Source organism: Lupinus angustifolius, chromosome LG20 (assembly GCF_001865875.1).
Source record: "Lupinus angustifolius cultivar Tanjil chromosome LG20, LupAngTanjil_v1.0, whole genome shotgun sequence".
Classification (NCBI taxonomy): Eukaryota; Viridiplantae; Streptophyta; class Magnoliopsida; order Fabales; family Fabaceae; genus Lupinus; species Lupinus angustifolius.
The window spans coordinates 2,947,086-2,961,760 of record NC_032028.1 but is presented as its reverse complement, the minus strand read 5'-3'; the positions used below and the strand labels follow the sequence as shown (position 1 = coordinate 2,961,760).

At 33.1% G+C, this 14,675-nt stretch overlaps 2 protein-coding genes across 2 annotated transcripts; both read left to right on the top strand.

The window, feature by feature from the left end:
* LOC109335338 (cysteine proteinase RD21A-like) lies at positions 1,599-5,381 on the top strand. Its single transcript, XM_019571481.1, has 5 exons — positions 1,599-2,118; positions 2,787-3,022; positions 3,139-3,279; positions 3,971-4,426; positions 4,888-5,381. Exons 1-5 carry the CDS (start codon positions 1,647-1,649, stop codon positions 4,984-4,986), a joined length of 1,404 nt encoding a protein of 467 aa, XP_019427026.1. The 5' UTR covers positions 1,599-1,646; the 3' UTR covers positions 4,987-5,381.
* On the top strand, positions 8,943-11,895 carry LOC109336590 (cyclin-D3-1). Its single transcript, XM_019573276.1, has 4 exons — positions 8,943-9,623; positions 9,730-9,931; positions 10,068-10,198; positions 11,199-11,895. Exons 1-4 carry the CDS (start codon positions 9,060-9,062, stop codon positions 11,505-11,507), a joined length of 1,206 nt encoding a protein of 401 aa, XP_019428821.1. The 5' UTR covers positions 8,943-9,059; the 3' UTR covers positions 11,508-11,895.

The following is a 14,675-nucleotide window of genomic DNA, read 5'->3' as shown; positions in this document are numbered from 1 at the left end:
ATCATTTTTCCCTTTTTACATCCATAGATTCAATTCTAAGCAACTTGCAAAGTTACTAATTCTGATGCACATTTGTGGCAATGCATTTACATCAATTCATTGAGTGTAAAATCCTTAGATAATCACTCAATTATCAATTCTTTGGCTAATTGACTGATTAACTAGCATTAAAAATAATGTAAAAACAATTCATACATCATTATCCATTCCTAAAATAATGGTGTATGAAGGAAGATAATCCAAATCAGATGTCAAATTTAACTTTCCAATTAAACTTGAACCCAAGAGTAAGAATTTAGTAGCTAATTAAACTCATGCATTAAGAATGGAATAAACTTCCCAAAATCAAATAACAATTACTTCAGAATTGAATCCAGGAGTACAGGTAAGAAGATTACATTTCAAATCCCAACAACAAAGAACTAACCACTCATCTTTGCCATTACAACACTCTGATCATGAGAAATACTAAGAAATTATAGATCTAGAGTCGTTTCCACGACTTCTCTCTTCCTCTCTAGTGTTTTTCTCTCTAAAATCGTGTGTAAAAGCTTGGAAAATGGTTGGGTCATTTTTCTTTTTGTCAAGAACTGCTTATATCAGACACTAACTGCTACTCTCTCGCTCACTGCCTGAGCGAGGTGACATTGCTTGGGCGAGGGAGAAACAGTGAGTGTCAGTTTTTTGGTCTTGGAATAGCGTCTGGGCGACAGTCCCTCGCTTGAACGAGACGTATGTGTTTTCTGATGATTTTCCTCTGAATTATGGCTTGAGCGACCATTCCCTCGCTTAAGTGAGGCCTATGCTGTTCAGAAACTTATTATTCTCTTTTTTTCTCCTTTATTCATCATCTCTTAACCTGCAAATAACAACAAATAATTAAATTCCTAAACAATACAAAATTACTAGATTATTGGAAATTGTATGCAATTACATCATAAATCCACACAAAGTGCCTATAAATCATATACATTTCATTAACATTTTAGCACTTAATAAGCTTGTGAATATTTTTTCACATTATGCACCAAATTAAACTCTACCCACATTACTACCTTGTATCGTATTTCAAACCCGTGATTATATAAGTTGGAGAAATTTAGCTGATGATGAAAGTATGATTACTCAATATTGTTTACCAAAATTCCAAAGCTGTTGTTCCTGCTCTAAAGACCATAGATGGAGATCGAATTCGCACATTATCTACTTATCAAAAAAATTGAAGAAAAAAAAAAGTAGAAACCAAAGGAGAGAGAAAGGAGTGGATTGCGATATAATGAATAAATTAGGATAGGCATCACTGTAATTGAAAGCAAAAATTAAAATGTGGATAAAATAAAAAATTTAAAAACAAAAAATAATAAAATAAAGCACCGTAATTAAAAAATATAATTTAAGACACATAATCTTCATTCAATAAATCAGTGCTAATTAATTAATAAAATCAGAAAATAAACACGGGTCCCTCTCTCCAACGCGAGGGTCTTGAAAAACATTGACATGCGTGACTTGTACGACATCCTATTTCAACGCAGTTTCCATTTTATGAACCAATCCCAATTCTCCTCTCTTCCTTCCTTCTCTCAACCCTCTCTTATATAACCCTTCTCCTTCCCACACTTCAAAAAACAAAACCCAAAACAATAATGGCTCTCTTCCAAACTCTACGTATCCCTTTCGCACTATTGCTTTCTCTCACGTTTCTCTCTCTCTCATTCGCCGTCGACATGTCCATCATTGACTACGACGCCAAGGTCGCCGAAACTCACCTCATGAATATGTATGAGGCTTGGCTCCTGAAGCATGGCAAGGCCTACAACGCATTGGGCGAGAAAGAGCGTAGGTTTCAGATTTTTAAGGACAATGTTCGGTTCGTCGACGAGCATAACAAAGCGACGGAGAGAACGTACAAGTTGGGGTTGAACAAGTTTGCTGATCTCACAAATGAAGAGTATAGGAATATGTATTTGGGAACACGGATGCGTGGATCATTAGGGTTGATGTCTACGTTGAAAAAGAGTGATCGTTATGTGTATCATTATGGTGAGGATTTGCCTGTTTCGGTGGATTGGAGAAAGAAAGGTGCAGTTGCTAGCGTTAAAGATCAAGGCCAATGTGGTTAGTTTTCTTTCCTGCTTTCAAATTTGTTATTCGCAATATCACGATATGGTTGTTGTGGTTGCATGTTGTTGCTTTCGTCTTCAATTGACGAAGAACAATTAATCATACTTGATGTCAATTCTTATATGGAAAATATTTGAAGCTTCAAATTAAACCAAACATATCTTTATCAATTCTATAGCATGTATACCCTCACTACTCTGTCAAAAAAAAACACATGACATGTTAGGTTTTATGAAAATATGTCATAAGTAGTGACGGATTCAACTAGGTCAACCATTGATGTTCCCCTTCTCAAATTATTTTTGTAAACAATTATCTCTATCATATGTTTGGCTCCCTTTGGTGTGTTTTGTACTTTTGTTCCATCACATGCTCTTATAAGTATGTCACATGTTCAATGTTTGCGGCCTCATTTTTTATTTTTATTTTTGAATAAAATTGAATTTCATACCAAATAATTGAAGCTATTAAGAGAGTTACTTATATTCATTTCATTGCCATTTGACACAATGTTTTCCATTCTCTTAAATGAACAATATTACAGGAACTTTTTGTTTATATTTTAAAATCATAGTATCTTTCTCTTTGTGAAAGTCATAGCACCGAAATTGTGTACTCTACAAGATGAAACTCATGATGAAAATTGTCTCTGTTTTATGAAGGGAGTTGCTGGGCATTCTCCACGGTTGCTGCGGTGGAAGGAATCAATCAAATTGTAACAGGAAAACTGATACCTCTATCAGAGCAAGAGTTGGTTGATTGTGACAAAAATTATAACATGGGATGCAATGGAGGTCTCATGGACTATGCATTTGAGTTTATAGTCAATAATGGTGGCATTGATACGGAAGATGATTACCCATACCATGCTAGTGATCGTACATGTGATCCAAACAGGGTATGTTATACTTATATCTCATGTGTTCCAATCCTTTGACCCTTTTATTTTTGAGTTGTGACTGACACCTTGAATATAATTATCTTAATCTAATTAGCTGCTTTTGGATTTCTCAGAAAAATGCTCGGGTAGTTAGCATTGATGGATATGAAGATGTTCCACCAAATGATGAGCAATCCTTGAAGAAAGCTGTTGCACATCAACCTGTTAGTGTTGCCATTGAAGCTGGTGGTAGGGCATTTCAGCTTTATGACTCGGTATTATATCTATTTATCTTACCTATGTTTGCCTTTCTAATCCTAATTGTCTAATATTAACCATCTTATCTAATTTCATTTACGTTCATAATCAGTAGATATTTGTGCACAAGTTATTGTTACACTTATTTGTTTCTGTGAATAAAATTGTCTAAGATAAACTATTCAAACACCTTAGTTGATGAGAAAACATGGTGGGCCAAAAATGGTGTTAATGACTAAGATGTTCAATTATGTTTGTAGCAATAATTGTGGATAGTACGAAAACCACATTACTGAGGACAATTAGGATTTGTCTGCAAGTTGGATTCTCAGGAATGAAGGGAAAAAGGAAGCTTAAGAGTTGGGACGGCCCTAAAAATTCGGCTTCATTAAGTGTGGGCCCTATGCCATGAACTTACGGTACACTATCAGGACCCGTTTCTTGTTGGGAGTCATTAAATACAATTATGAAATGAAAACCTTCATTTCCAATTTCCTTCTCCCCTCCAAAACATCTCAAAACCATCGTGGAGTAAAAATATGGCTGGCTGCAATCGTGTAGACTATAATTTAGAACCTTGAGAATGACCACACTATGACATGAAGGAATTTTCCATGCAACCTTACTCTTGGGATGGAATGTTTGAAGGTGTTGCCTTATAATGACTATTTCTCAAATATTTGTAACTTATAATATTGTTTGATTCAGGGTGTTTTCACCGGCATCTGTGGAACAGAACTAGACCATGGTGTTGCTGTTGTCGGATATGGAACTGAGGATGGTAGGGATTATTGGTTAGTGAGGAACTCTTGGGGACCAGCATGGGGAGAAAATGGTTACATTAAGCTAGAGCGTAACATAAAGACAACCAAGACAGGCAAGTGTGGGATTGCAATGGAGCCATCCTACCCAACCAAGAATGGTCAGAACCCTCCAAAGCCTGCTCCTTCTCCTCCAACTCCTGCAGCTCCTGTTTCAACTGTGTGTGATGAATACTACTCTTGCTCTGCTGGAACCACTTGCTGCTGTATGTTTGAGTATGGAAGCCGCTGCTTCGGATGGGGATGCTGCCCCGTTGAGTCTGCAACCTGCTGTGATGATCACTCTAGCTGCTGCCCTCCTGAATACCCGGTTTGTGATCTCAAGGGTGGAACTTGCCTCTTGGTAATTAGCCTTTTCCTTTCATCAGTTTTTGGCTTAAGTTATACCACTCTTTTGTGACTTTTTGGTAGTGTTTGGCATGCCAATAGAATATGATGGATCATGATGTTCTATTCTACTTACTTTGGTTCTACCTCTTTTGGTTGAATCAAAATTTTCTGTTTCTTAATCTTCTTTATATTCTGTTCCTCCTTATTCTAACATATCCACCCACCCAATGTTACACTTATAACTTACAGATTTTTGAACATCACTTTTCCATATACCTTTTGTTTTATCTATGTAGTTATTGTCCCAAAAAAATTCATTTTAGAACTACAAATAGTAATTCCTAGATGATTATGATTTGTGTAAAAGTGGTGTGATAAAAAATCAGGGAATGAACATTTTGCTAAGTTATATCCGTCTATTGTGACTTTCTGTGTGTTTTGTTGATGATAATGTGATGTTCTTCCATGCAACAGAGCAAAGACAACCCTTTTGGAATCAAATCTTTGAAAAGAACACCTGCTACAAGTACTTGGACCCAAAGGAAAGCTGCCATGAAAACTAAGCTTGTATGAGAAGCTAATGGAACTGTGGAAGCATTGCTGATGGAGGCTCAACAACAACAATCTTTAATTCATAAGTACCTGTAATTGTGAATTATGGGAGAGAAAACTTGCACCTGTGCAGCTAGTAGAAGCAGTGCTGCACTGCTGCTTGAGGTTCAACAACAACAATCTTTAATTCATAATCATAAGTATCAGTAATTGCGAATTATGGGAGAGAACTTGCACCTGGGCAGCTTGCTAAACTATATGTTGGTGTTGGTCTCTATTATATGTCTAGATGATACCTTAAGTGCATTTACATTTCCAAACTAATTGGTGTAAGTAGCTCAGGAACTGCTCAAGCAGCATACATTTTGGATATTGTTGCTTTTAATCCATCAATTGTATATACATTTACAAATTGTTGAATTTCTGCCTCTCTTTCATTTTCATTAGTTGCCTTAAAATGCTGAAATGTTTCTACAACTCACAACGTCAACTATGGGAAAACTTCTAGCTTTACAACATATTATTACTTTATAAAAACATCTTCACTAATACGTTGTCCTTAAATAAGTCTTGTAACTTATTTTATAATTGATATATTTCTGAGTAAATTAACCAACTCTCTCCAAAGGTGGCACAGAATTAAGGACTGCACGATTTATTGTTACTGCTGATGCTTTAAAGCCCAATGTTATAGGAAAAGTTGTCGCTGTGCAAGACACCTGTGTTTGGTGTGCTACGATCCATGAATGAATAAATAGGAGATACTAAAAACTTTATGTAAGTTAAAAACATAAAAACATTGGTGTTCTCAGATTCCTATTATTGTATACAATAGATACGGGGTACTTCAAAACTTCCTATAAGTTATATGTTTATATTTCTTAGCCTTCTCCCCACTTGATAAAAATCTTGGCTCTGAGCTACTGAGACAAATAGATATTGGCTCTATGGGTAATTGGGGACTAGTGTTATGTTTTTTTTAAGTGATGAAATAATTTTTTTAGATTCGTTCCAGCCTCTGTATTTTCTACTTTCCTGCAATTGTTTATTCTATACTTTAAAATTCCTGATATTCGATCCCCAGACAATAACCCTCATGAATCAGAAAATTAATATTAAGCGTGCAAATTTCCATGTGGTAGCCCATAGCCTTATATTATTAATATATTTATCATCGTGATTTTTGTTAATAGAACTTTGAGATTTTATTTTCTTTTTATGAAGAAGTGTTATTTTTGGTGGTCACAAGTGAAGTGCCTGATTATCAAAAATGGATGTGCTTGGCAAGACACCACAGACCCAAATCGAGAGAAGCATGCAACTAATCCAACAAATAAAACTCCAGATTTGTTGCTTAACTAAACTTAATTAGGCAATTAATAATGAGTATGTTTTATTGTGGAATAATCACGTGTGTGTTACTTGAAAGCATGATTGTACATTGAGTTGTAATCCCCTGTATGTAAGTGTATATATTGAAGTTACACACAACAAGAACCAAGCTTTAATAGAGCTATACTTATCTACCTCATATATTTTGAACATTAAGAAATTCAGTGATAGAGATATCATCATATTCACATTTCTCACAAAATTGTAGATGAAGTATGAGGGAGCCTTGTTGCTGCCTTTAATTACAGAGAGCCCAGCCCATTAACCAGAGAAAAGCAAGTATTCAGTACTGAAGAGCGGCTTGAACCTCCAATAAAGCCTGGGCGCATAACAGAACAAATATTAAACTATGGGAAATAATATTGTGAAACTCGAGTCCGACATTAAACTGAAATAGGTTTTATATTAGGTTTAAATGGTTTAATTAATCCGTTAGTTTAAGTGACTTTATATAATTAATAATTATATTGAAGTAATATATATTTATCTTTTTTGGATCAAAGTAAAATAAAATATTATAAACGTATTCTGTTTTTTTTAAATCATGTGAGACATTCAATTTACTTTGGAGGTTATGCAATTTAATTATTTAATATAATTGGATCAGAATTTTCATGATTTAAAGAAATGTAACCTCTTGTTTAGTTCAGACTGTAAACCAGATTATTTTCAAGTCCGATCAGCAATTAGACCGATCAAACCGTCTAACCCAGTCAATTCTCATTACATTGGGTACAGGGGCGGATCTCTTTAGGGACAGGTGGGGGCAACTGCCCCCCTGAATTTAAAAAAAATTAATATTCTTTTTGGTAAATTGTTTTAATATATTTACTTTACATAATTTATTAAAATATTTACTTTACTCTATGAGTGTTTAAATTTAAACCAAATTTATCAATTTGGACAACACACATGATTCACAAATAATTTGATTATTCTATTTAGATTGTAATACAAAGTCATACAATATTGTATGCATGTAGCAATTATAAAAAAAATTATCATTGCACCTTTGATAGTGTATTTTTTAATGTGTTTTTATTACCAAAAAATTTGTTAAATGTCATCACTCATGAATTCATATAGTGTTTGTAAGTTATTTTCACCAATACTTTCTTGGTGTAAATTGATAATTTAAAATTGCAGTATCGTTACTCTATATTAGGGTGCAGTTATAGACATTAATGATATATTTTGAATTTTTGTTATACTATATATTGATTCAATCATTAATCAAGATGAATTTCTTATTAGTAATGTGGCGATTTACATGGAAAAATAAAATAACTGAAACTTTTACACGTGACTCAGTTATCGATGAGTTTAAGTCTTTAAAAGTCCAAAAAATGGCATTTTAAATGAATGCATAGTTTTCGACCTTACCAGTCTAATTCTTCAAAAATTGAGAAACCCAAAGTAGTCCCTAAAATTTCAAATGTGCATCAAATTAGTCAATTTTAGGGTCAAATTAGTCTCTTTTTGTTGTAAAACATGCTAAAAATGACAAATTTGACATAAATTTGAACTTTTTATGACGATTTTGAATTCTTAATTTTTTAAGTGACTAAATTAGCAAGGTCGAAAAACATTGAGCGACTGAAATAAATATTTACTCTAAAACTAATATATTCTTTTGAAACTTTGAAATAATTATATATATATTTTTTTTATTGTTAATCAAATAATTTTAATCATATATTGTAATTAAATATTATTGCCCCCTCTAAACTTTAGAGCAAGATCCGCCACTGATTAGGTAATAAAATACTTGAAGTTTTTATAGAATTTTAATTCAAAAATAAACAAAAATTTGAATCATTAAAAATATTTTAGTATCAAATGTCAATATTTCAAACTACTATTACATTCTCCCGGAGAAGTACACCCAATAATGATAATGTGTGTATGTGAATATTTAGTTGATTAATAAATAATAAAAATGCATATAGCTCATTGATTCTCACACCAACCCTCTTTCTTTTTTTCTTTCCCTTTGAACTTGCTTATTTGCACTTAAACAAAATCGTATTTAAAATACGGTCAGAATATAACACTCGCTGAACACATCGATATACGTAGACCAACTAGAATGAATGCACCAATACGAGAGATACGAGATAGAACTAGTTTGTATATTGAATGCTTTTTTCGTACAAGTTTGTATATTGAATGTTGAAATTAAGTGAACATAAATGAAAAATGATTTCATTAGTCTGCTTCGTTACAGAGGTTTTTTTTATTATTAAGAGGTTGTTTTCGTGGGTCCAGCTTGGTTTGTGTGCCGTTAGATTTCACCATTGTGCCTGCCAACTAAACAACACACCGAAAGAACTAAAATTATTATTGCCAAAAAAACAATAATGGGTCTCTCTTAAAATGGGGTTTTAGTCTTATTTTTAAGTATTTCATATTTCAATATTAACATTTTCAACCTAAAAGTAAATAATTAGGATGAAAAACAATAAAAATCAACTACTTATGAACATAAATACAATCACTAAAATCAAAACGTCTACTTTGTATACTAATAAATAAATCTAAGAATAAATACTTATAAACATAAACACAATCACTAAAATCAAAACCACTACTTTGTTACTAATAAATAAATCTAAGAATAAGAAAGAGAAATGGGTGTGAGGATCAATGTTTTGTTCTTATAATGAACAAAGGACTACACAACCTCTTCTTCCCCGAAGAAGATGGCAATCCACCATCATCAAATGAATGACCAATTTGAACAACAACAACAACACAATGAAAATGTTTCCTCTGTTCTTGATGCTCTTTACTGTGATGAAGCAAAATGGGAAGATGAAGAAGAAGGAGAGTTATCTTCAGAAGAGAGTAATGTTACAACAACAAACAATAATAATGCTTGTCTTCTTTCCCCTCTGCTCTTGTTAGAGCAAGATTTGTTCTGTGAAGATGAAGAGCTAGACTCTCTCTTCTCCAAAGAAAAGAATGAACAAGAAACCTTTTACTTAAAGAATCACATCACTAGTAATAATATTAATATGGGTTTAGATGACTCTGCTTTCTGTGTGGCGCGTCTTGAAGCAGTTGAATGGATGCTTAAAGTGAATGTTCATTATGGCTTTTCAGTTCTCACTGCAACATTGGCTGTTACTTATTTTGATAGATTCATTTCAACCTTCCATTTTCAAAAGGAGAAGCCTTGGATGATCCAACTTGTAGCTGTTACTTGCATCTCTTTGGCTGCTAAAGTTGAAGAAACTCAAGTCCCTCTTCTTTTAGACCTTCAAGTATGTTAAAACTATTCAAAAACAAACCTTGTTCTTTATGTAACTCATTCATGTTAGATGTATCATATGATGTTTGATTAATGATTACTATGTTGTTGTGTTTCAGGTGCAAGACACTAAATATGTGTTTGAGGCAAAGACCATTCAGAGAATGGAACTGCTTGTGTTATCCACTCTTAAGTGGAAGATGTACCCAGTTACACCACTCTCATTTCTAGATCACATTATAAGGAGGCTGGGATTGAAAACCAATCTTCACTGGGAATTCTTAAGGCGTTGTGAGCATCTTCTTCTATCTGTCCTCTTAGGTAATCAATCTTCAGATCCCATTATTGTTGACTAAAAAGTTTTGACTTTTCACTAAGTACAAAGAATAAATAAGTACACAGTGCTTGTATTGATTTTGTTATCATTTGGTATGTTTGTGTGTTTTGTTGATTCTAGATTCGAGATTTGTTGGTTGCCTTCCTTCTGTTTTGGCCACTGCCACAATGTTGCATGTTATAGATCAGATTGAGCATAAGGATGGTGTAGAATACAAAAATCAGCTTCTCAGTGTTCTCAAAATTAGCAAGGTTAGTACTTCAGTACCTACTACCTGGTTGGTTCTTCATGATTTTTTGATTAATGATAATTTTTTATTAACTAATTATTAGGGAAATTCTAACCCGTCCAAACAAAACTTGCATGATAATTTTTTATTAACTAATTATTAGGGAAATTCTAACCCGTCCAAACAAAACTTGCATGATAATTTTTTATTAACTAATTATTAGGGAAATTCTAACCCGTCCAAACAAAACTTGCATGATAATTTTTTATTAACTAATTATTAGGGAAATTCTAACCCGTCCAAACAAAACTTGCATGATAATTTTTTATTAACTAATTATTAGGGAAATTCTAACCCGTCCAAACAAAACTTGCATGATAATTTTTTATTAACTAATTATTAGGGAAATTCTAACCCGTCCAAACAAAACTTGCATGATAATTTTTTATTAACTAATTATTAGGGAAATTCTAACCCGTCCAAACAAAACTTGCATGATAATTTTTTATTAACTAATTATTAGGGAAATTCTAACCCGTCCAAACAAAACTTGCATGATAATTTTTTATTAACTAATTATTAGGGAAATTCTAACCCGTCCAAACAAAACTTGCATGATAATTTTTTATTAACTAATTATTAGGGAAATTCTAACCCGTCCAAACAAAACTTGCATGATAATTTTTTATTAACTAATTATTAGGGAAATTCTAACCCGTCCAAACAAAACTTGCATGATAATTTTTTATTAACTAATTATTAGGGAAATTCTAACCCGTCCAAACAAAACTTGCATGATAATTTTTTATTAACTAATTATTAGGGAAATTCTAACCCGTTCAAACAAAACTTGCATTAAAAGTGGTTTATTCAATAACTTGAGTCTTCAAATGTTGAACTGGTTAATTAATCTTAGTAGAGTATTATTCAATGAGCATCTTAGGTTAGCGTTAAGTGCTGTCATTAATGCACATCATATGCACATTAGTTGATCTTAATTAAGATTACTGACATTGTTACAGGAGAAAGTGGATGAGTGTTACAATGCCATTCTCCATCTTAATCTTAAGGACTCAAATGCCAATAATTATGGTCATAACCCTCTCAAGCGCAAGAATGACCAAATCCCTGGTAGCCCAAGTGGCGTAATTGATGCTGCTTTTAGCTCTGATGGTTCTAACGATTCTTGGGCAGTGGGGTCATCATTATACTCATCACCAAAGACAGAACCTGTGTTGAAGAAGAGCAGAACCCAAAGCCAAGAAAAACAAATGAACTTGTCACCACTTAACAACCGGGTCATTGTCGGAATTGTTGGCACCTCTCCTTAATTCCCCTTTCTTATTTTAAAGCCCTTATCAAAACAAAGAACCCCAAAAAAGATTTATATTTATTTACTGTGGTAACTTAATTACTCTTTCAATGCATGTTGCTATAAACTACACTAGCAAGCCTTGTCTTTCCATATATTATATCTTCATTTCCAACAATGCCCAACATTCAATTAACATCCCTTGGTGAGAAGATACAGGGAAGAAGCAATAGCTTATGAGGGAAAAGGAGGACAAAGTTGGCAATGAAGAGTATCAGCAGGAGCACTCATTATGTCGAAGGCACTTTATTTTTCTTCAATTGTTCTCTTCTAGACCATACCAAATTTGGACATATCTATATCATATTTCCTATAATAAATTGGGAACAATTTTGTTCATTTGTATATGCTTTTTTATTCACTTCGTTAGTGCTTGTTGAATCTTTGGTTGGACTGTGGAACTGTGCATAGAGATGGGCACCAAATGGTCCACACAAAGCTTTTTACCACAATATTTTCATTAGTGAAAAAGTAGAAAAAATGCTAAGAATAGAACTAATAAATAAGTGTTTTTTGGACAGATTATGAAGAGGGATTTGTTTGCATGTGAAGGGTGAAGTATTTTGTCGGGCAGTGGGGAGAGTTTTGGTCATTGGGGGATTCAGTCTTTTGACCTCGTAACAAGGGCCAACAATTGGTCTTTTGTTATTGAACTCACCCTAACACTCTCTACAACCTAACCCCTTATCCAACTTCAAAACACCAACTATTCCTTTCTTCTCTCTTATACTAATTCTAGGCTTGCCTCAAATACTGACCATAATAATGTAGACTGGAGGCTCATTCATTAGTCTTTAGTCTTGAATGATTTATTTGCTGGTTGTATTTTGGAGGAGAGAGAAATGTAAGACTTGGGAGATGATCCTGATGCTTTCTCTTTCCTATTTTTATTTTCCAAAACTTAACTCACAAATGGATCCTTCAACACTGGAGAACCGAGTGAACAATTAGCATGGGTAGTGGGGCTCTCACCCTAAGAACATTATGTCTTAATTTGTTAATCATACATGCAAAAGATTCGGGTAAGATAACATTAATTATTACTATTGTGCATTGGAACCTTGCAATTAGGAACTTAAAAAGTTGCATATTGTGAAATATTAATTGCAGATTCTTGGTTAAGAAACTATCATTGGTCGAGGCATGTAGAACGAATGTGCTACTAGGTTTTATATTAGTTTCTACTCTCTAGCCAGCTCAGTAAACTCTGTTCCTATACAATCTCTGACAGTTCAACAATCTTAGTGCAACATAGTTTCGATGGTAAAGTTATTTAGTTCAACAAACCAATTGAAACATAGTAGCAACTATTTCATTTTAGTAAAGGTAAAATCAATAATTTCACTATGGAGAAGATAATTCGTCATCCAAATATCTCACCGAGAAATTTAATCTAATACCTTTAGATGGAATGATACTAAAAAAAACCACGATTGTAAAATTTGTAATAGTAGAGTTTTGATGGTTTCAATCTTTTATTAGTTGCCACACATTATATGTTGAATTATTAAGTCTAATTGCACAATAATTTATGCAATTGCGGTCAAGAGCAGGAGACAATTGATTACTTATGTTTATTGGCACTACTATTAACAACTAGCAAGCGAAGAACATGGGGGAAAACTTTAATATCTAATTCAAGGTATTGGGATATATGGCATCAACTTTTCAATACTTATGCAAACTTTACTTTGTTAGTCGTCGTTAGTTGGATTCGACTAACTATTCAAAGAAACAAGAAATGTGGCATATCCCATGTGGATAACAATCCCTAGATCTTTCCTTTCTCTATATTGCTTGGAGTTTTTTTTCTTTTGTTTTTCTTCCAACCCTTTTTCTTTTATGATGCAAAGATTCATGATGATCATTCCAGTGGATTCACTATAGTGCATGCTTCACCTTTTGGTTTTTTACTTTGCTTTTTCTATTGTTTATTTTTGTCTTTGTTATCGTGTGAAAGTAAAAAAAAATTAAAGTTAGTTCTGCTTTTTTCACGTGTATAAAACAAATAATTTATATAAAGATACGTGTCTAAAATGCAGTGTATATGTAAGCAAAATGGGGAAAAAGTTTAAGCATCTTGATTTTGAATTTTAGACCAGTTTTTCTTGAAGCGGTTTAAAAGCATAAGAATGCCATATTTGTTTGTCTCTATTAAATGAAGTGTGGGAAGTAAACTAGAAAAGTAGCAAGTAGAACCAAAAATGCTTTTGGTTTTGTGGTAGCTTTGACAAAACATCCACTAATGTTAAATTATGATCTAATGCATAAAGGCGGAGAATTTTATTATGGGAGACAAAATCTGATTTTGTAGGGAAATTGTCTCTGGTTCTATTAATATTTTCCTCTACTTTAAGTTTGGTAGATTATAGATAGTACAAGATGCAAGGTAGTGATTATGACTTCATGAGTCACAGGGAGAAAAACTCAAAGAGGAAAATTGTTTTTCCAATAGGAAATAGCTTACTTTGAAGGACCAAAGCTAAAGAGATCAGTAATCTATATCCCCACCCCAATAATTTTAGCATAATATGATATGATGCACCTTGTGGGTTGGGGCTTAACTTGGATATTTAATTTGAACTTTCTTTTTTGACCTAGTCTCATCATGTGTATTCAATTGACTAATATATTGATTATAAGTTTGGACTATTAAGCCCCCCAATGTAATTTCTTCTGGGTTTTTTCTTGCTTACAGCTGTAAAGTCTAACAGAGTAATAAAAGAGGACCATATATGTTTGTGGCCCCATTCCTCTGTCTCTCTCTTCTCTGTCACAATTCTGCATGGCAAAGATTTTTGAATCTGAATTGAGTAACTTTACATTTTGGTAGATTAATTCTAAGTAGTTATTGGTAACATTGATTAATATTATTGCACAATTGAAATTAGGTAATTGGATTCAAGATTTGTCAATTATATTTCATATTGCTTTTATTACAGCAAATGTATCTAAATATGAAATAACTGAATCTAGTTCCGAAGTTTTTCCTTACAGTGGATTTGGTTTTGGTGAGATTGTAAGAATGTATATATTTTGTTATAAGCAGTATATATATCCTTCATTCCAAAGACAGTATAATTAAGTCATCTAAGGTTTGATGTACTTAATCAAAGACGATATGAAG